The sequence below is a fragment of the Panulirus ornatus genome, chromosome 63 (assembly GCF_036320965.1).
Source record: "Panulirus ornatus isolate Po-2019 chromosome 63, ASM3632096v1, whole genome shotgun sequence".
In the NCBI taxonomy this organism is placed as follows: Eukaryota; Metazoa; Arthropoda; class Malacostraca; order Decapoda; family Palinuridae; genus Panulirus; species Panulirus ornatus.
This window is the reverse complement of record NC_092286.1, coordinates 21,235,478-21,256,784: the sequence shown is the minus strand read 5'-3', so window position 1 is coordinate 21,256,784 and position 21,307 is coordinate 21,235,478. Positions and strand designations below refer to the sequence as shown.

At 49.3% G+C, this 21,307-nt stretch overlaps 1 protein-coding gene across 22 annotated transcripts in view; it reads right to left on the bottom strand.

Moving 5' to 3' along the window:
• Positions 1–21,307, bottom strand: part of para (sodium voltage-gated channel paralytic) — a 534,209-nt gene that overhangs the window by 58,067 nt on the left and 454,835 nt on the right. For 16 of the 22 annotated variants that reach the window (XM_071656463.1, XM_071656459.1, XM_071656474.1 and 13 more), the window contains 5 exons: positions 20,035–20,197; positions 19,282–19,478; positions 14,120–14,324; positions 6,444–6,575; positions 3,762–4,043 (listed from right to left, as the gene is read on the bottom strand). In XM_071656463.1, coding sequence (XP_071512564.1) covers positions 3,762–4,043; positions 6,444–6,575; positions 14,120–14,324; positions 19,282–19,478; positions 20,035–20,197 — 979 coding nt within the window. The remainder of the gene's footprint in view (positions 1–3,761; positions 4,044–6,443; positions 6,576–14,119; positions 14,325–19,281; positions 19,479–20,034; positions 20,198–21,307) is intronic. The other 6 variants (XM_071656469.1, XM_071656476.1, XM_071656477.1 and 3 more) reach the window with 4 other exon arrangements.

The following is a 21,307-nucleotide window of genomic DNA, read 5'->3' as shown; positions in this document are numbered from 1 at the left end:
AACAACTGACTCACTTCCCAAGCTCTCTCATCCACAACAGACTGCATACTTGCCCCTCTTTCCAAAACTCTTGCATTCACCTCTCTAACAACCCCATCCATAAACAAATTAAACAACCATGGAGACATCACACACCCCTGCCGCTAACCTACATTCACTGAGAACCAATCACTTTTCTCTCTTCCTACACGTACACATGCCTTACATCCTCGATAAAAACTTTTCACTGCTTCTAACAACTTGCCTCCCACACCATATATTCTTAATACCTTCCACAGAGCATCTCTATCAACTATCATATGCCTTCTCCAGACCCATACATGCTACATACAAATCCATTTGCTTTTCTAAGTATTTCTCACATACATTCTTCAAAGCAAACACCTGATCCACACATCCTCTACCACTTCTGAAACCACACTGCTCTTCCCCAATCTGATGCTCTATACATGCCTTCACCCTCTCCATCAATACCCTCCCATATGTGTGTATATATATATATATATATATATATATATATATATATATATATATATATATACGAGAACTGTTGAAAGCTTTGTTTCATGAAGGGCATGACTCACTGAGTGATGGGTAAAAGGAAGGGGAGGGGAGGAAATAATGGGGATATATGTCTGGCAGCTTGAAAAAGAAATACATTTATCTTTTATGTTAGCTGAGACGGCGCGGGCCGGCAGCTGAGGCCCTAATCAAGCCAGGGACGCATTATATCGACCAACCCTACTAAGGGGTGGATGAACAGCTGGGTTGACTGTGGATCGACGGCCGCATCCAGGATTCGAACTCGTGCCCTACTCGACCCTGTGCGGGCGGGCATGTGAATGCGTACGTACGTCCGTACATGAATATATTCTTGTCTCTTCCTTCTTATAAACAACAGTAATAATAACTACAATAATAATACTAACAATAACAACAACAATAATAATAATAATAATAATAATAATAATAATAATAATAATAATAATAACAATAATAATAATCACTTTCATTATCATTAAGGCAACATTAGCAACTTGTCATAAATAACAACCATGAACAAAAGTTGTAAGGTGTTATTAACAACCTAACCTTTGGTATGGGTAGGTAATGACGTGTGGGAGAGGTATGACCTGGGGTCATGGGGAGGAAAGCTAAGATACCCGATGAAGCTAGACCATGGGGAGGAAACTATGATACCTGATGAAACTGGGCCATGGGGAGGAAAGCTAAGATACCTAATGAAACTGGGACATGGGGAGGAAAGCTAAGATACCTGATGAAACTGGGCCATGGGGAGGAAAGCTAAGATACCTGATGAAACTGGGCCATGGGGAGGAAAGCTAAGATACCTAATGAAACTGGGACATGGGGAGGAAAGCTAAGATACCTGATGAAACTGGGCCATGGGGAGGAAAGCTAAGAGACCTGAAACTGTATACATGGTAACAGGTGACACTCAGAGGACCTGTAACCTGGCGATACCAGGACCTGTGACCTGGTGTTACAGTGCCGCCAACTACGAGTCTGGGCGACCCCTGTTAGTCCTCGTACCCTCCCGATGGCAACGCTGCCTGACGAATGCAGCTAAAAATATAAGAAATACAGTATTCGCATGATGGTTACAGCTACAATATTCGCATGATGGGTACAGCTACAATATTCGCATGATGGTTACAGCTACAATATTCGCATGATGGGTACAGCTACAATATTCGCATGATGGTTACAGCTACAATATTCGCATGATGGGTACAGCTACAATATTCGCATGATGGTTACAGCTACAATATTCGCATGATGGTTACAGCTACAATATTCGCATGATGGGTACAGCTACAATATTCGCATGATGGGTACAGCTACAGTATTCGCATGATGGGTACAGCTACAATATTCGCATGATGGGTACAGCTACAATATTCGCATGATGGGTACAGCTACAATATTCGCATGATGGGTACAGCTACAATATTCGCATGATGGGTACAGCTACAATATTCGCATGATGGGTACAGCTTCAGTATTCGCATGATGGGTACAGCTACAGTATTCGCATGATGGGTACAGCTACAATATTCGCATGATGGGTACAGCTACAATATTCGCATGATGGGTACAGCTACAGTATTCGCATGATGGGTACAGCTACAATATTCGCATGATGGGTACAGCTACAATATTCGCATGATGGGTACAGCTACAATATTCGCATGATGGGTACAGCTACAATATTCGCATGATGGGTACAGCTACAATATTCGCATGATGGGTACAGCTACAGTATTCGCATGATGGGTACAGCTACAATATTCGCAGATGGGTACAGCTACAATATTCGCAGATGGGTACAGCTACAGTATTCGCATGATGGGTACAGCTACAATATTCGCATGATGGGTATAGCTACAGTATTCGCATGATGGGTACAGCCACAATATTCGCATAATGGGTACAGCTGGGTACAGCTACAGCGGCATGTCCAAATTACAGGATTCCTATGTTGCTGAAACGTAGAAAGGAATATTCATAATATCAAGTAGTCAGTTGTAGAGGATAGGAAGAGGAGGAACAGGAGGTAGAGGTGGTGGTCGGGTGAGGGGGAAGTAATAGGCCCTGTCGGGTGAGGGGTGTGAGGGGAGATGAAGGGGAGGGGGCCGGGTGAGGGGTGTGAGGGGAGATGAAGGGGAGGGGGTCGAGTATGTGTGTGTGTACCAAGAACCATCGGACCTACGTGTGTATGTGTGTGTGTGTGTGTGTGTGTGTGTGTGTGTGTTTTGGGGTTGGAAGAGGGTTGAGGGTTGTTGTTGTTGTTATTGTTGTGGATTTTAGGAGTTGGAGGAGGGGTTTGGGCTGTGGTGGTGGGGGGGGGGGTAGTCACTGTACCTTGATCCAGCGAGAGAAAAAAAAAATCGAACCAGAAAACTGATCACCATCGTACAAGAACAGCGACGGAAGAGGCCTCCCTCTCGCGTCCTTGTCTCGCCCGCCACAAAGGGCGCCGCCCTTTCCCCTCAGTGCATAGCGCCCCTTACACCTCAGTGCATGACGGCCCTTACCCCTCAGTGCATGGCGCCCCTTTACCACTCAGTACATGGCGTCTCTGTGGAAACCATCGTGTGAGGTTGTGTGGGGCCGGGGCGGGGTTGTGGGTTGTTGATGATGATAAGGGAGGGAGAAAGTGAACTGGGCGACGCTCATAACCCTCTCAGATCTACGGTTATAAGAGACGAAGGGCAACATCAGCAGCAGCAGCAGGAGGAGGAGAGAAAATAGTAGTTGTTGTAGGTAGGGAGGGAGTTTGGGGCTGTTTTCATGTGGCGTCGGGGCGCACCTTGTGGCGTCGGGGCGCACCTTTGTGGCGTGGGGACGAGGCCGAGCGAGCGAGCGAGCGAGAGAGAGAGAGAGAGAGAGAGAGAGAGAGAGAGAGAGAGAGAGAGAGAGAGAGAGAGAGAGAGAGAGTCATATATATATATATATTAATAATGTTTGTGGCGTCGGGACGAGGCCGAGCGAGAGAGAGAAAGAGAGGGTCATATATATATATATATATATATATATATATATATATATATATATATATATATATATATATATATATATATATATATATTCCTAAGTCTTATCTTTGGGGAGGGGAGAAAAAAAAAGGTATTTTTTTATATTTTTGTTCTTTCTTCCTGCTCGTGCTCCTCCTCCTCCCCCGTCGCCAAGGAACTTAAGTCTACTGACGAACAAGAGCAGAGTGCGAGTGAGTGTACCATCTAGTAGCATACCATCCTCCAGGTCTTCCTTACTCGCATCTTTCTTCTCCTCCCCGTCGTCCAGCAGCGAGTCGGAGGAGCCCTTGTGGCTCCCGCTGTCGCTCTTAAGTTTGCGGTTCTTGTGCGAGCCCAGGGAGTTGTTGCTGAGGGCGTCCTCCTCCAGACGCACCACCTTCTTGTTGCTGTAGTCGTTCTCAATGAGTGCGTCTCGGTTGTCCTTGGGGATGGAGTTGCCGATGTGTTTACTGTTTGTGATAACGTTGTTCTTCATCTTCCCATCTGCAGCGGGGGACAAGAAAAGACAGGAGGGAGATGGTGAGCAGGAAACGGCACGACTCAGCCCCGGCCGTAGGCAGGGAGCTCACGAGGGGCAAGAGGGAGGGAGGGAGGGACTGACACTGAGGAACAGGAGGGGCAAGAGGGAGGGAGGGAATGACACTGAGGAACAGAAGGGGCAAGAGGGAGGGAGGGAATGATACTGAGGAACAGGAGGGGCAAGAGGGAGGAAGGGAATGACACTGAGGAACAGGAGGGGCAAGAGGGAGGGAGGGAATGATACTGAGGAACAGGAGGGGCAAGAGGGAGGGAGGGAATGACACTGAGGAACAGGAGGGGCAAGAGGGAGGGAGGGAATGATACTGAGGAACAGGAGGGGCAAGAGGGAGGAAGGGAATGACACTGAGGAACAGGAGGGGCAAGAGGGAGGGAGGGAATGATACTGAGGAACAGGAGGGGCAAGAGGGAGGGAGGGAATGACACTGAGGAACAGGAGGGGCAAGAGGGAGGGAGGGAATGACACTGAGGAACAGGAGGGGCAAGAGGGAGGGAGGGAATGACACTGAGGAACAGGAGGGGCAAGAGGGAGGGAGGGAATGATACTGAGGAACAGGAGGGGCAAGAGGGAGGGAATGATACTGAGGAACAGGAGGGGCAAGAGGGAGGGAGGGAATGACACTGAGGAACAGGAGGGGCAAGAGGGAGGAAGGGAATGATACTGAGGAACAGGAGGGGCAAGAGGGAGGAAGGGAATGACACTGAGGAACAGGAGGGGCAAGAGGGAGGGAGGGAATGACACTGAGGAACAGGAGGGGCAAGAGGGAGGGAGGGAATGACACTGAGGAACAGGAGGGGCAAGAGGGAGGGAATGATACTGAGGAACAGGAGGGGCAAGAGGGAGGGAGGGAATGACACTGAGGAACAGGAGGGGCAAGAGGGAGGGAGGGAATGATACTGAGGAACAGGAGGGGCAAGAGGGAGGGAGGGAATGACACTGAGGAACAGTAGGGGCAAGAGGGAGGAAGGGAATGATACTGAGGAACAGGAGGGGCAAGAGGGAGGAAGGGAATGATACTGAGGAACAGGAGGGGCAAGAGGGAGGAAGGGAATGATACTGAGGAACAGGAGGGGCAAGAGGGAGGAAGGGAATGATACTGAGGAACAGGAGGGGCAAGAGGGAGGGAGGGAATGATACTGAGGAACAGGAGGGGCAAGAGGGAGGAAGGGAATGATACTGAGGAACAGGAGGGGCAAGAGGGAGGGAGGGAATGATACTGAGGAACAGGAGGGGCAAGAGGGAGGGAGGGAGGGAATGAAACTGAGGAACAGGAGGGGCAAGAGGGAAGGAGGGAATGACACTGAAGAACAGGAGGGGCAAGAGGGAGGGAGGGAATGATACTGAGGAACAGGAGGGGCAAGAGGGAGGGAGGGAATGACACTGAGGAACAGGAGGGGCAAGAGGGAGGGAATGATACTGAGGAACAGGAGGGGCAAGAGGGAGGGAGGGAATGACACTGAGGAACAGGAGGGGCAAGAGGGAGGGAGGGAATGATACTGAGGAACAGGAGGGGCAAGAGGGAGGGAGGGAATGACACTGAGGAACAGGAGGGGCAAGAGGGAGGGAGGGAATGATACTGAGGAACAGGAGGGGCAAGAGGGAGGGAGGGAATGATACTGAGGAAGAGTAGGGGCAAGAGGGAGGGAGGGAGGGACTGACACACTTGTGAGACTACGGAGACCTGAAGTGAACAGTGATTACAGTGATAGTGGGGGAAGGTGGGGAGGTCACTGCTTAGTGGGACATTTAGCAATGGCACAGTTAAATACGGGGAGAGGGGGGCGTTGGAAATAGTGGGGTGGGGGCGTTGGATATAGTGGGGTGGGGGCGTTGGAAATAGTGGGGTGGAGGCGTTGGAAATAGTGGGGGGTGGAAAATTATAGGAGGATTTCAAAAGAGAAATTAAGTTTCTACAGATGTTACATACACAAACTCTGATCTCGACTCAAAAACTACAAAAAATTATGTATGGTCGGCCTGACTGTAGCAACCCTCCCAAAAAATAGACCATATTATGTGTATATATATATATATATATATATATATATATATATATATATATATATATATATATACACACACAAACAATATATGAGGTTAATATTATTAACATCTACAAGTTCCACCCTTTTAGAATGAGGGTCGTTGGGTCTGTGCCACACTGAGACGTCATCCAGGGGGGACAAAGTCCCGAGTGTGGCACAGACACAGAGAAACAGAAGCCTTGAGGAAGAGGAGGTTTGGGAGAGAGGGAGGGGGCGCGGCGCGGCACGGCGTGTGCCCGAGCGCCGCGCCCCCTCCCTGGCTGGCTGGCTGGTACCTGCCACCCTCACCAGGTTACTGACCTGCCAGGTCGAACCCATCCATGGGGATGTCGACCTGCGTGTGATCCTTCGCCAGTTTTTTGCTGCCAGTCCCGTCCATCAAGATGTCGTCTGCCTCCACGTCGCGAGGGTCTGTAAGACGCCGCGTCAACACTGACTCACTAATCACGCCACTGTCCCGCTCTGGCCCTAGCTCTACATACTGGGCCTAGCTCTACATACTGGGCCCCTACCTCTACTTACTGGGCCCTACCTCTACATACTGGGCCCTTGCTCTACATACTGGGCCCCAAGCTCTACATACTGGGCCTTAGCTCTACATACTGGGCCCCTACCTCTACATACTGGGCCCTAGCTCTACATACTAGGCCCCTACCTCTACATACTGGGCCCTAGCTCTACATACTGGGCCCTAGCTCTACACACTAGACTCCTAGCTCTACATACTGGGCCCTAGCTCTACATACTGGGCCCTAGCTCTACATACTGGGCCCCTTAGCTCTACATACTGGGCCCCTAGCTCTACATACGAGGCCCTAGCTCTGCATACTAGGCCCTAGCTCTACATACTAGAACCTAGCTCTGCATACTAGGCCCAAGCTCTGCATACTAGGCTCTAGCTCTACATACTAGGCCCCTAGCTCTACATACTGGGCCCTAGCTCTACATACTGGGCCCCTAGCTCTACATACTGGGCCCTAGCTCTACATACTAGGCCCTAGCTCTACATACTAGGCCCCCTAGCTCTACATACTAGGCCCTAGCTCTGCATACTAGGCCCTAGCTCTACATACTAGAACCTAGCTCTGCATTCTAGGCCCTAGCTCTGCATACTAGGCCCTAGTTCTACATACTAGGCCCCCTAGCTCTACATACTAGGCCCTAGCTCTACATACTGGGCCCTAGCTCTACACACTAGGCCCCCTAGCTCTACATATTAGGCCCCCTAGCTCTACATACTAGGCCCCCTAGCTCTACATACTAGGCCCTAGCTCTGCATACTAGGCCCTAGCTCTACATACTAGAACCTAGCTCTGCATACTAGGCCCTAGCTCTGCATACTAGGCCCTAGCTCTACATACTAGGCCCCCTACCTCTACATACTGGGCCCTAGCTCCACATACTGGGCCCTAACTCTACATACTAGGCCCTAGCTCTACATACTAGGCCCTAGCTCTACATACTAGGCCCTCTAGCTCTACATACTAGGACCCCAGCTCTACATACTAGGCCCCCTAGCTCTACATACTGGGCCCTAGCTCCACATACTAGGCCCCTAGCTCTACATACTGGGCCCCCTAGCCCTACATACTGGGCCCTAGCTCTACATACTAGGCCCCTAGCTCCACAAACTAGGCCCCTAGCTCTACATACTGGGCCCTACCTCTACATACTGGGTCCCCTAGCTCTACACATTGGGCCCTAGCTCTACATACTGGGCCCTAGCTTTACATACTGGGCCCCTAGCTCTACATATTGGGCCCTAGCTCTACATACTAGGCCCCTAGCTCTACATACTTGGCCCTAGGTCTACATACTGGGCCCTAGCTCTACATACTAGGCCCTAGCTCTGCACACTAGGCCCCTAATTCTAATTACTAGGCTCCTAGCTCTACATACTGGGCCCTAGCTCTAAATGCTGGGCCCCAGCTCTACATACTGGGCCCTAGCTCTATATACTAGGCCCCTAGCTCTACAAACTGGGCCCTAGCGCTACATACTAGGCCCCTAGAGCTACATACTGGGCCCCCTAGCTCTACATATTGGGCCCTAGCTCTACATACTAGGCCCTAATTCTACATACTAGGCCCCTAGAGCCCCTAGCTCTACATACTAGGCTCCCTAGAGCTACATACTAGGCCATTAGAGCTACATATTAGGCCCCTAGAGCTACATATCAGGCCCCTAGCTCTACATACCTAGCTCTACATACTAGGCCCCCTAGCGCTACATACTAGGCCCCTAGCTCTACATACTAGGCCCATAGAGCTACATACTAGGCCCCCTAGCTCTACATACTAGGCTCCCTAGAGCTACATACTAGGCCATTAGAGCTACATATTAGGCCCCTAGATCTACATACTGGGCCCTACCTCTACATACTAGGTCCCCTAGCTCTACATACCTAGCTCTACATACTAGGCCCCCATGCGCTACATATAGGCCCCTAGCTCTACATATTGGGCCCTAGCTCTACATACTAGGCCCCTAGCTCCACATACTAGGCCCCTAGAGCTACATACTAGGCCCTCTAGCTCTACATACTAGGCCCCTAGCGCTGCATACTAGGTCTCTAGCTCTACATACTAGGCCCCTAGCGCTACATACTAGGCCTCTAGCTCTACATACTAGGCCCCTAGCTCTACATACTAGGCCCCTAGCGCTACATCCTTGGCCCCTAGCGCTACATACTTGGCCCCTAGCTCTACATACTAGGCCCCTAGCGCTACATACTTGGCCCCTAGCTCTACATACTAGGCCCCTAGGGCTACATACTAGGCCCCTAGCTCTACATACTAGGCCCCTAGCTCTACATAGTAGGCCCCTAGCGCTACATACTAGGCCCCTACCTCTACATACTAGGCCCCTAGCGCTACACACTTGCCCCCTAGCTCTACACACAAGGCCCCTAGCTCTACATACTAGGCTCCCTAGCTCTATATACTGGGCCCTAGCTCTACATACTAGGCCCCCTAGCGCTACATACCAGGTCCCTAGCTCTACATACTGGGCCCTAGCTCTACATAGTAGGCCCCTAGCTCTACATACTAGGCCCCTAGCTCTACATACTGGGCCCTAGCTCTACACACTAAGGCCCTAGCTCTGCATACTAGGCCAACAGCTTTACATACTGGGCCCTAGCTCTACACAATGACCCTAGCTCTACATACTAATGCTGGCCCTAGCTTTACATACTAATGCTGGCCTTAGCTCTACATGCTGGCCCTGGCTCTGCATAATGGCTCTAGCTCTAACACAGCACTACTGACCCTAGCTCTAACACAGCACTACTGACACCTAGCTCTAACACAGGCTATTTCTAGAGCTTAAAGTTAACATACTAAGGCTCTATACTCTATAATGCTTCAGCCTCTAAACAAGTAACAACTTCAAAACTTTACTTTGGCCTGACCTCAGCATCACACGGCACCGTACCACACCAATCTACCACAGTGGACCACATCTACGCCCGTGTACCTCTGCCAGCCATCATTCACACGGTACGGACGATGAAAACGGCCAGCCGCCGTGTTTCTACCACCTCCGTATACCATTCTTCCTCCACCGTGTATCACTACCACCTCCGTATACCATTCTTCCTCCACCGTGTATCACTACCACCTCCGTATACCATTCTTCCTCCACCGTGTATCACTACCACCTCCGTATACCATTCTTCCTCCACCGTGTATCACTACCACCTCCGTATACCATTCTTCCTCCACCGTGTATCACTACCACCTCCGTATACCATTCTTCCTCCACCGTGTATCACTACCACCTCCGTATACCATTCTTCCTCCACCGTGTATCACTACCACCTCCGTATACCATTCTTCCTCCACCGTGTATCACTACCACCTCCGTATACCATTCTTCCTCCACCGTGTATCACTACCACCTCCGTATACCATTCTTCCTCCACCGTGTATCACTACCACCTCCGTATACCATTCTTCCTCCACCGTGTATCACTACCACCTCCGTATACCATTCTTCCTCCACCGTGTATCACTACCACCTCCGTATACCATTCTTCCTCCACCGTGTATCACTACCACCTCCGTATACCATTCTTCCTCCACCGTGTATCACTACCACCTCCGTATACCATTCTTCCTCCACCGTGTATCACTACCACCTCCGTATACCATTCTTCCTCCACCGTGTATCACTACCACCTCCGTATACCATTCTTCCTCCACCGTGTATCACTACCACCTCCGTATACCATTCTTCCTCCACCGTGTATCACTATCACCTCCGTATACCATTCTTCCTCCACCGTGTATCACTACCACCTCCGTATACCATTCTTCCTCCACCGTGTATCACTACCACCTCCGTATACCATTCTTCCTCCACCGTGTATCACTACCACCTCCGTATACCATTCTTCCTCCACCGTGTATCACTACCACAGTTTGACTGCATATACCACAGCTCCACCACATCCAGTCTTCCCCTTCCCCCTTCCCATTTAACCCCCTTTCCCCCACCCCCATCACACCATCCAATCACCACCAGGGACGACCTAACAGCCGATTCACCTCGTTTCCTCTGCAAAACTACCAAACTACCAATTACATTCACCTGCCTGTGGCAAAATGAATAAAAAAGCTACAAGACACGGGGACAGGAGCGAGCATATTCTACCTCTATATACATGTACATAAAATGCATATATATATATATATATATATATATATATATATATATATATATATATATATATATATATATATATATATATATATATATATATATTTGCACTGTTCTTGTACTGGGGAAACAGAGCTGCCTCATATGTGGCCAACATAGAGATCTGGCCTTCAAGATGAATGTCCCCCAGAGAACTGGCCTTCAACTTGGATCTCCCCAGAGACCTGGTATTCAACATGAATATCCCCCTCAGAAAACTGGCCTTCAACATGAATGTCCCCCAGAGAACTAACTAGCCTTCAACATGAATCTCCCCCCCAGAGAAATGGCCATCAACATGGATCTCCCCCAGAGAGCTGCTCTGTTTCAAACACCTGCACAAAATGTTAGCATTTAAAACATACACAAAAAATATACATAAATAAGGTAAATCAATACACATACATGTGTGATTTGCATGCACACTTCTCCTACAACATCTACATATGGCCACAACATCTACATACAATCCAGGTACAATACACAGTAGAAAAATGTAGATATGCAGTAGATAAATGTAAATATGCAGTAGATAAATGTAGATATGCAGTAGATAAACGTAGATATGCAGTAAATGCTCACTAGTTTCAGCTGGGAAACTAGAGAAGGGGGTTGGAAACTAGTGAAGGAGGGGAGAGAGAGAGAGAGAGAGAGAGAGAGAGAGAGAGAGAGAGAGAGAGAGAGAGAGAGAGAGAGAGAGGAGTAGGAGGAAGGGGTAACTAATCTAACCTACTCTAATCTGCCATGCACATAAGGCTTGCCTTAGTTCACACACAAAAAAGTACATTTACAAGGAAATGCTAAGAAGGAACTAATATTAACAATTAACATGATGAGGGAAACCAATATTAACAATTAGTTAACATGTGGGATGCAAGTTAGTTTAACACGGGTCTGTGGACACAGATTGGCACTGCTCTAATCAGGAAGCGAGTTGAAAAAACACTAATCTAATCTTTCGTACACTAACCTAATCTATATATGTACACTATACATATTCGTCAGAAGAGTACTTCAGTGGGTTGTACAGTAATGGGGAAGGGTTGTGTAACGGCATGGGTCATTCGTGCGTGCACTGTCTGGAGAGTACATTCGTGTGTGTAATGTCTGCGGAGTACATTCTGTGTGTGTACTCGTGTGTCTGGGAGTACATTCGTGCGTGTACTCATGTCTGGGGAGTACATTCGTGTGTGTACTCATGCGTCGGGAGTACATTCGTGTGTGTACTGATGTCTGGGAGTACATTCGTGTGTGTACTCATGTGTCTGAAAGTACATTCATGCGTGTACTCATGCGTCTGGGAGTACATTCGTGCGTGTACTCATGTCTGGGGAGTACATTCGTGCGTGTATTGCGTCGGGAGTACATTCGTGTGTGTACTCGAGTCTGGGAGTACATTCGTGTGTGTACTGATGTGTCTGGGAGTACATTCGTGTGTGTACTGATGTGTCTGGGAGTACATTCGTGCGCGTACTGTGTCTGGGGAGTACATTCGTGTGTGTACTCGTGTATCTGGGAGTATATTCGCGCGTGTACTGATGTGTCTGGGGAGTGCATTCGTGTGTACAGCGATGCATCAGGGAGTACGTTCGTGTGTACAGTAATGCTGCTGGGAGTACATTGGTGTGTACAGTGATGCTATGGAGTACATTGGTGTGTACAGTGATGCTATGGAGTACATTGGTGTGTACAGTGATGCTATGGAGTACATTGGTGTGTACAGTGATGCTATGGAGTACACTGGTGTGTACAGTGATGCTATGGAGTACATTGGTGAGTACAGTGATGCTATGGAGTACATTGGTGTGTACAGTGATGCTATGGAGTACATTAGTGTGTACAGTGATGCTATGGAGTACATTGGTGTGTACAGTGATGCTATGGAGTACATTGGTGTGTACAGTGATGCTATGGAGTACATTGGTGTGTACAGTGATGCTATGGAGTACATTGGTGTGTACAGTGATGCTATGGAGTACATTAGTGTGTACAGTGATGCTATGGAGTACATTGGTGTGTACAGTGATGCTATGGAGTACATTGGTGTGTACAGTGATGCTATGGAGTACACTGGTGTGTACAGTGATGCTATGGAGTACATTGGTGTGTACAGCGATGCTATGGAGTACATTGGTGTGTACAGTGATGCTATGGAGTACATTGGTGTGTACAGTGATGCTATGGAGTACATTGGTGTGTACAGTGATGCTATGGAGTACATTGGTGTGTACAGTGATGCTATGGAGTACATTGGTGTGTACAGTGATGCTATGGAGTACATTGGTGTGTACAGTGATGCTATGGAGTACAATGGTGTGTACAGTGATGCTATGGAGTATATTGGTGTGTACAGTGATGCTATGGAGTACATTGGTGTGTACAGTGATGCTATGGAGTACATTGGTGTGTACAGTGATGCTATGGAGTACATTGGTGTGTACAGTGATGCTTTGGAGTACATATGTTGTAGTTTCTACTGTTGTGTACTTTTGTGTACCTTTGTAATTTGGTGGGAGGTTAGGAAGATGCCATATTACGGCTGTGTGTATGGGTGGGTGAGTGGTGATGATCGTAGTGGTGATGTAGTGGTGCTGATCGTAGCGGTGATGTAGTGGTAATGATCGTAGTGGTGATGATCGTAGTAGTGATGTAGTGGTGATGATCATAGTGGTGATGATCGTAGTGGTGATGACTGTAATGATGTAGTGGTGATGATCGTAGTGGTGATGACTGTAATGATGTAGTGGTGATGATCGTAGTGGTGATGACTGTAATGATGTAGTGGTGATGATCGTAGTGGTGATGTAGTGGTAATGATCGTAGTGGTGATGTAGTGGTGGTGATCGTAGTAGTGATGTAGTGGTGATGATCGTAGTGGTGATGTAGTGGTGGTGATCGTAGTAGTGATGTAGTGGTGTAGATCGTAGTGGTGATGTAGTGGTGATGTAGTGGTGATGATCGTAGTGGTGATGTAGTAGTGATGATCGTAGTGGTGATCGTAGTGGTGATGACTGTAATGATGTAGTGGTGATTATCGTATGATGACTGTCGTGGTGATGTACTGGTGATGACCGTAGTGATGTTGTAGTGATGACTGTAGTAGTGGTGATGACTGTAGTAGTGGTGATGACTGTCGTGGTGATCGGAGGAGGGTTGTAGAGGGTGTAGGCAGGCAGGCAGGTACGTAGGTAGATAAATAGGTAGATGGGTAGGTAAATAGGTAGTTAGGTAGGTCGAGAGGGGGAGGTTTGGACCACCATAAATCTAAGACCAACCTGGCGTCTGATCGCTGATCTGGTTGGTCAGTTTGGCTCGGATGTGTTTCAAACCGTTGAGCACAGAGCGTTTCACCCACGCCTTGAAACGCGCGATGCGGTCGAACGCCTCCGCCAGCTTGTTGGTCTCGCCGTCACTCTGGGGCGCCGACAGGTTCGACGCGCCGAAACTGCTCAGCAGCAGAGCCAGGAAGAGGTTCAGCACCTGCAGGAGGAAGACCCGTGTCAGCTGGCTCACTCCACTGTCCTCAGTGTAGGCACATCAGTGTACCACTTTCCTCAGTGGAGAAACATCAGTGTACTATTGTCCTCAGTGGAGATACGTCTATATACCACTGTCCTCAGTGGAGGCACATCAGTGTACCACTGTCCTCAGTGGAGATACATCAGTGTACCACTGTCCTCAGTGGAGGCACATCAGTGTACCACTGTCCTCAGTGGAGACACATCAGTATACCACTGTCCTCAGTGAAGACAGTATACCACTGTCCTCAGTGGAGACACATCAGTATACCACTGTCCTCAGTGAAGACAGTATACCACTGTCCTCAGTGGAGAAACATCAGTATACCACTGTCCTCAGTGGAGACACAGAAGTATACCACTGTCCTCAGTGGAGACACAGCAGTATACCACTGTCCTTAGTGATGACACATCAGTATACCACTGTCCTCAGGTGGCCCACAGACATACTGTCCTGCCTTCTTACTCAGCCACTTACGTCCCAAGTGAAGCCACTGTTACTGCCTCGACCAAATCCTTCGACCCTCCACATCTACTATTTCAAAAAAAAAAAAAAAAGATAGAATGAAACATATTTCTATCTATCTATATATCTATCTATCTATCTGCGACGGCCATTCCCTCCAAGAACCCCCATTCAAGGGGGCGACCACATCAAAAAAGTTTCCACTTCCTGTCCCCATATGCCTCCCTCGTATACCCCATTACACGCATTCTCCCACCATTTCTCTCTGCTTCCAGTATTGTTCCAGTTTTTCATTATATATATATATATATATATATATATATATATATATATATATATATATATATATATATATATACACACCCGCTTCATCCCTTTCTTCATTCTTTCCAGTCATGCCACTTCCTCCTCTCAGACCACCCGCTTCCACAAGCTGTGAGAACAAGTGATTTCGCTTTAAGCAGGCGACTACGATCCATCATGAACGAAAATGCAGCGTGTCATGGATTTCCAGGCGGAAACTATGAGAGTGTGGCGACCCCTCATAGATCATTCCAGGAAGATGCATGATAGAACTCTTGTGAAGTTGGTTCTTCCTCATTCGCCGCGTACGCCGAGCGGAGGAGGTTCCTTTGCGTGGAAACCGGCTTAGCAGAGAACAATACCGGAAGGTACAGACACTCTACCGAGAAAATAGGTCTTTGGCCGCTGGACTGGTCCTCAAAGGTGACTGGGAGGTACCGCCAACCTCGGTTAGGTCGGAACGCCTCAATCCCTTTTGGGGAGCTCTCTTCTCTCGGCCATCTGAACCGGATGAACGTGCCATTACCGACTGCGACCAAGAACATGGACAACTAGCAGGAGTTGTGACCGTAGGCGAGGTAGCACATCACCTCAAAGCCCCCCGAACATCTGCCTCTGGTCCTGATGGAATGTCCACTAGATTCCTGAAGTCCATTCCTCCGAGGATCCTGGCCAAAATGTTTAACCTGTGGTTGGCTACGTCTACTCTACCAGAGCCACTGAAGGCAAACCGAACGGTGCTGATACCCAAGGTACCCAACCCAACCGAACCCAAGGACTATAGCCGATTACCATCTCCTGTATCATAGTCCGCCTGCTCCTTAAGATACTGAGCAGCTGCATCTCGAGCCTCGTCCAGATCGATGAGGCTCAAAAGGCATTCGTCCCAATAGACGGATGCCTTGAGAACCTCATGATCTTGAATGCGATCGTCGGTCGTGCGCGGGCCCACAGGGTGCACCTGGCGTTCCATAGCACTATCGAGCGGGCCATGTCGCGGAAGGGCATTCCTGCCCTCGTCAGGGTATATGTCATCGACGGCAGCGGCGAGATGTCGGAGAAAGTATATATGACTCGTGGGGTCAAGCAGGGTGACCCCGCTATCAACAATTCTCTTCAACCTTGTGATTGACGAGGGAATCGCAAGGGTGAAAGAGACTGGTGTAGGGGTTAGGTTGGGTGACGAAAGGGTATCAACATTGGCGTTTGCCGATGATTTGGTCGTGGTGGTGCAGACGCTCACTGGCCTGCAGCAGGCAATGAACGTGATGGCTGAGACATTCGCGGGGGGTGGGCTTCATGTTAATCCAGGGAAATGTCGTACCTTCAGCATGGAGGTCGACGGCAAACGCAAGACTTGGTACGTCAATAAGAATAGGACGTTCCAAGTTTTGGGCAGTGCTGTCGGCTCCATGAGTGCTGAGCTCAGACGAGTATAAGTACCTCGGCGTTCTTGTCGGAGCTGAGGGGCGGCGAAAGTCCTACGGTGCCCTGTTAGAAGAGGGGACTCCTTAACATCACCAGAGCCCCTCTAAAACCTCAACAACGGATTGCGATGCTTGTGGGGCATCTGGTGCCCAAGCTCATGCATCGACTGGTGTTGGGGGAAGTTTATAAAACACAGCTAGCACGTATGGAGAGGCAAGTGCGAGTGGCGATCCGCCGCTGGCTGCGCCTAGCCCATGACGTGCCCTGCGCATACTTCCACTCGGCAGCTGGAGATGGTGGGCTGGGTATACCGGACGCAGTTGGAGATGGTGGGCTGGGTATACCAGACTTTGTCTCGACCGTCCGGCTAAATAAACAAGCGCGGTTCGAGAAATTACTCACCTCGACCGACCCGGTGATTCATGCGGCTGTCCGGGAGCCTGCGGTGTTGAGCAAGCTGCAGCGCTGGACCGGACCCGCATGCATTGCTGGTCGGCAGGCGGGTAATAAACCCGAACGCCTACACGTATGGAGGGCCAACCTGGTCAGCACCGGTTCCTGTCCGGTTCTGATTACGTGAAAGCCGTCCAAGTGAGGATTGGCGCTTTACCCACCCCTGCCACAGCGTCCAGAGGCCGGCCCGAAATCAAAGGCCTCTGCGACACCTGTCAGAAGCCGGGTACACTCGGGCACATCGCACAGATGTGCCCCCGTACCCATGGCGGGACGGTAAAACGGCACGATAACATCAGTGCCTATTTGGCCGGACGACTGAGGCAGAGGGATTACGAGGTGTTCTGCGAGCCGCGCATTCCAGTTGTGGGGTCCTCTCGGAAGCCGGACATCGTGGCTTCCAAAGGTACAGAGGCCTATGTGATCGATACTCAGGTCTCTGGAGTCCATTTCGCGCTTTCAGCTGCACACCAGCATAAGTGCAGCTACTACGGCACCCAGGAAGTCCTACAAGGCGTACGGGAACTCACCGAAAAGGGCACCATGCATATAACATCTGCCACATTAAACTGGCGTGGTGCATGGTGCCAAGAAAGCGCGAGTGCTCTCACTGGGATAGGGCTGACATACCAGGACCTTGAGGTGTGCAGTGTCAAAGCCCTAACCTAGACCCACTCCCTTTACCTGTCCAAGAGCACAGGTTAGCAATCGGGCCTGCCTTGTCCATCTGGTGTCGGCCACCGGGCAGGTTGAAGGTCATCTCCCCTTTGTTGGGTTGGGGTGTGTGCGGGACTAGGGTGTTCTCCCGTGGCTCCCGGGAAGGAACCAGTTCGTGAGGTCGGGTTGTCGGGCGGGCGGTGGACGCCTTGGCGGGGTTGTCCATTGCTCAGGTCTGACAGGCCGCACTGGAAGGTTGAGCAGTGCTGGGAGGTCGCTGTGTTTTGTCAGGTAAGGTATATCAAACCATCGTCTCACTGCCAACTCTTAACTTACTCCTACCTATGTCATCAGCAGTCTGATCAGAAAATCTTCCTCTTATTGTGTCCATACAGTCAGTCTTCCTTCAATTAAACACTTCTTTCACTATCTACATGTAGATTGGTCGCTTACTGACAACCACCCCCTTTGTGTAGATTCACAAAAAAAGAAAAGCACTGTTAGTAAAGTAGTTAGATCTTCCTGCACGTCTCAATCACTAATTGGGAATCTATGAAGATAACCACGGGAGAAGGACTATATGACGTATTCCTGGAAGACCACGAGAACGTCATGGTCTTCAATGTTCCCTCCAGACCATGGAAAATATTCGGCCCTTAATCTAAGGTGACTCCTGGAAGAGGCACTACCCTAAAGGTGACTCCTGGAAGAGGCACTACCCTAAAGGTGACTCCTGGAAGAGGCACTACCCTAAAGGTGACTCCAGGAAGAGGCACTACCCTAAAGGTGACTCCTGGAAGAGGCACTACCCTAAAGGTGACTCCTGGAAGAGGCACTACCCTAAAGGTGACTCCTGGAAGAGGCACTACCCTAAAGGTGAGCCTGGAAGAGGCACTATGGTGACTCCTGGAAGAGGCAATACCCCAAAGGTGACCTATGGAAGAGGCACTACCCCAAAGGCTACCCTGGAAGAAACCCTTATCCCTCTTGTGACCCCCCTGGAAGAAGGCGGCCTTCCCTCTGAATGAACCAGTGGAAGGCCTTCCCTCTGCATGAACCAGTGGAAGGCCTTCCCTCTGCATGAACCAGTGGAAGGCCTTACCTCTGCATGAACCAGTGGAAGGCCTTCCCTCTGCATGAACCAGAGGAAGGCCTTCCCTCTGCATGAACCAGTGGAAGGCCTTACCTCTGCATGAACCAGAGGAAGGCCTTCCCTCTGCATGAACCAGTGGAAGGCCTTACCTCTGCATGAACCAGAGGAAGGCCTTCCCTCTGCATGAACCAGTGGAAGGCCTTCCCTCTGCATGAACCAGAGGAAGGCCTTCCCTCTGCATGAACCAGTGGAAGGCCTTCCCTCTGCATGAACCAGAGGAAGGCCTTCCCTCAGCATGAACCAGTGGAAGGCCTTCCCTCTGCATGAACCAGTGGAAGGCCTTCCCTCTGCATGAACCAGTGGAAGGCCTTCCCTCTGCATGAACCAGTGGAAGGCCTTCCCTCTGCATGAACCAGTGGAAGGCCTTCCCTCTGCATGAACCAGTGGAAGGCCTTCCCTCTGCATGAACCAGTGGAAGGCCTTCCCTCTGCATGAACCAGTGGAAGGGCCCTTACTCACCACAAGGTTACCGATGATGACAGTCGCCATGAAGAAGGGAATGCATGACCAGTCGCCCACTAACATGCAGTCCCACATGCTCTCGATCCACTCGCCACACAGCACGCGGAATACGATCATGAAAGAGTGCATGAAGTCTATGAAGTTCCAGCGAGGCAGCTGTCCATCTGGAGTGTCCGGGAACCGATCCACGTTGTCTGGAAAAGCAAGTCAAAAGTCAGGATGGTTTACAACCAGACCAGAACACGGAGCCCCTAAAAGCTTAAGAATTGGAGCGGCCATGAACTATAACTGATGGAAGGCTTATGACAGCCATGATCATACATACCCGGGGTGTCTGAAGGCGTTGGTCAGCTACACAACGTTATGGTATTCGAACAACGGAGCCTTGGACTGACTGAACTGGATAATGACTTAAATGACGAGAGAATAACCTGTGACTGGTTATAGAATACAGGGGAACCAGTGGGGGAGTTGAGGTGGGAAGAGATCCTCCCCCTTTAACCTCTTACCTGTGTAGACGGGTTAGTTGAGGTGGGAAGAGACCTCCCCTTAACCTCTTACCTGTGTGGTGAGGGAGGGAGTTGAGGTGGGAAGAGATCCTTCCCCCTTAAACTCTTACCTGTGTAGTGAGAGGGGGAGTTGAAGTGGGAAGAGACCTCCCCTCCTTAACCTCTTACCTGTAGTGTAAGAGAGGCGGTTAGTTTAGGTGGGAAGAGAGAGAGAGATCCCTCCCCCTTGAAAGGCTCTTACCTGTGTAGTTCTTGCCGAAGAGCTGCATACCCATGACGGCGAAGATAAAGATGATGATACACAACACGAAGGTCAGGTTACCCAAAGCTCCCACCGTCTTGCCCATGATGGAGATGAGCAAGTTTAAGGTCGGCCATGACTTGGCTAGCTTGAACACTCGCAACTGTGGGAGGGAACAAGGCACCGTGAGGAACGCAACGTGAGGGACGCAACACAGGAACATGAGGAACGCAACACAACATGAGGAACGCAACGCAAGGAACGTGAGGAACGCAACGTGAGGGAACGTGAGGGACGCAACACAAGAACATGAGGAACGCAACACAACATGAGGAACGAAACGCAACGAACGTGAGGAACGCAACGCAAGGGAACGTGAGGAACGCAACACAACATGAGGAACGCAACATAAGGGAACGTGAGGAACGCAACGCAAGGGAACGTGAGGAACGGAACGCAAGGGAACGTGAGGAACGGAACACAACATGAGGAACACAACATGAGGAACGCAACATAAGGGAACGTGAGGAACGCAACGCAAGGGAACGTGAGGAACGGAACGCAAGGGAACGTGAGGAACGGAACACAACATGAACGCAACACAACATGAGGAACGCAACATAAGGGAACGTGAGGAACGCAACGCAAGGGAAGGTGAGGAACGGAACGCAAGGGAACGTGAGGAACGGAACACAACATGAGGAACGCAACACATGAGGAACGCAACATAAGGGAACGTGAGGAACGCAACGCAACGAACGTGAGGAACGCAACACAACATGAGGAGAGCAACACAGGAACATGAGGACAGCAACACAGGAACATGAGGACGACAATACAAGGCGACATGATCCATATATATATATATATATATATATATATATATATATATATATATATATATATATATATATATACGAGGTCAGGCGCCAACTATCACACACCTCAAGTCTCATACAAAAAGATGAATTCAAACTCATACAAAAAGATGAATTCAAACTGTCATACAAAAAGATGAATTCAAACATACAAAAAAGATGAATTCAAACTGTCCTCCTCACACAAAAAGGTGAATTCAAACTGTCCTCATACAAAAGATGAATTTAAACTGTCATACAAAAAGATGAATTCAAACTGTCCTCATACAAAAGATGAATTCAAACTGTCATACAAAAAAGATGAATTCAAACTGTCCTCATACAAAAGATGAATTCAAACTGTCATACAAAAAGATGAATTTAAACTGTCATACAAAAAAGATGAATTCAAACTG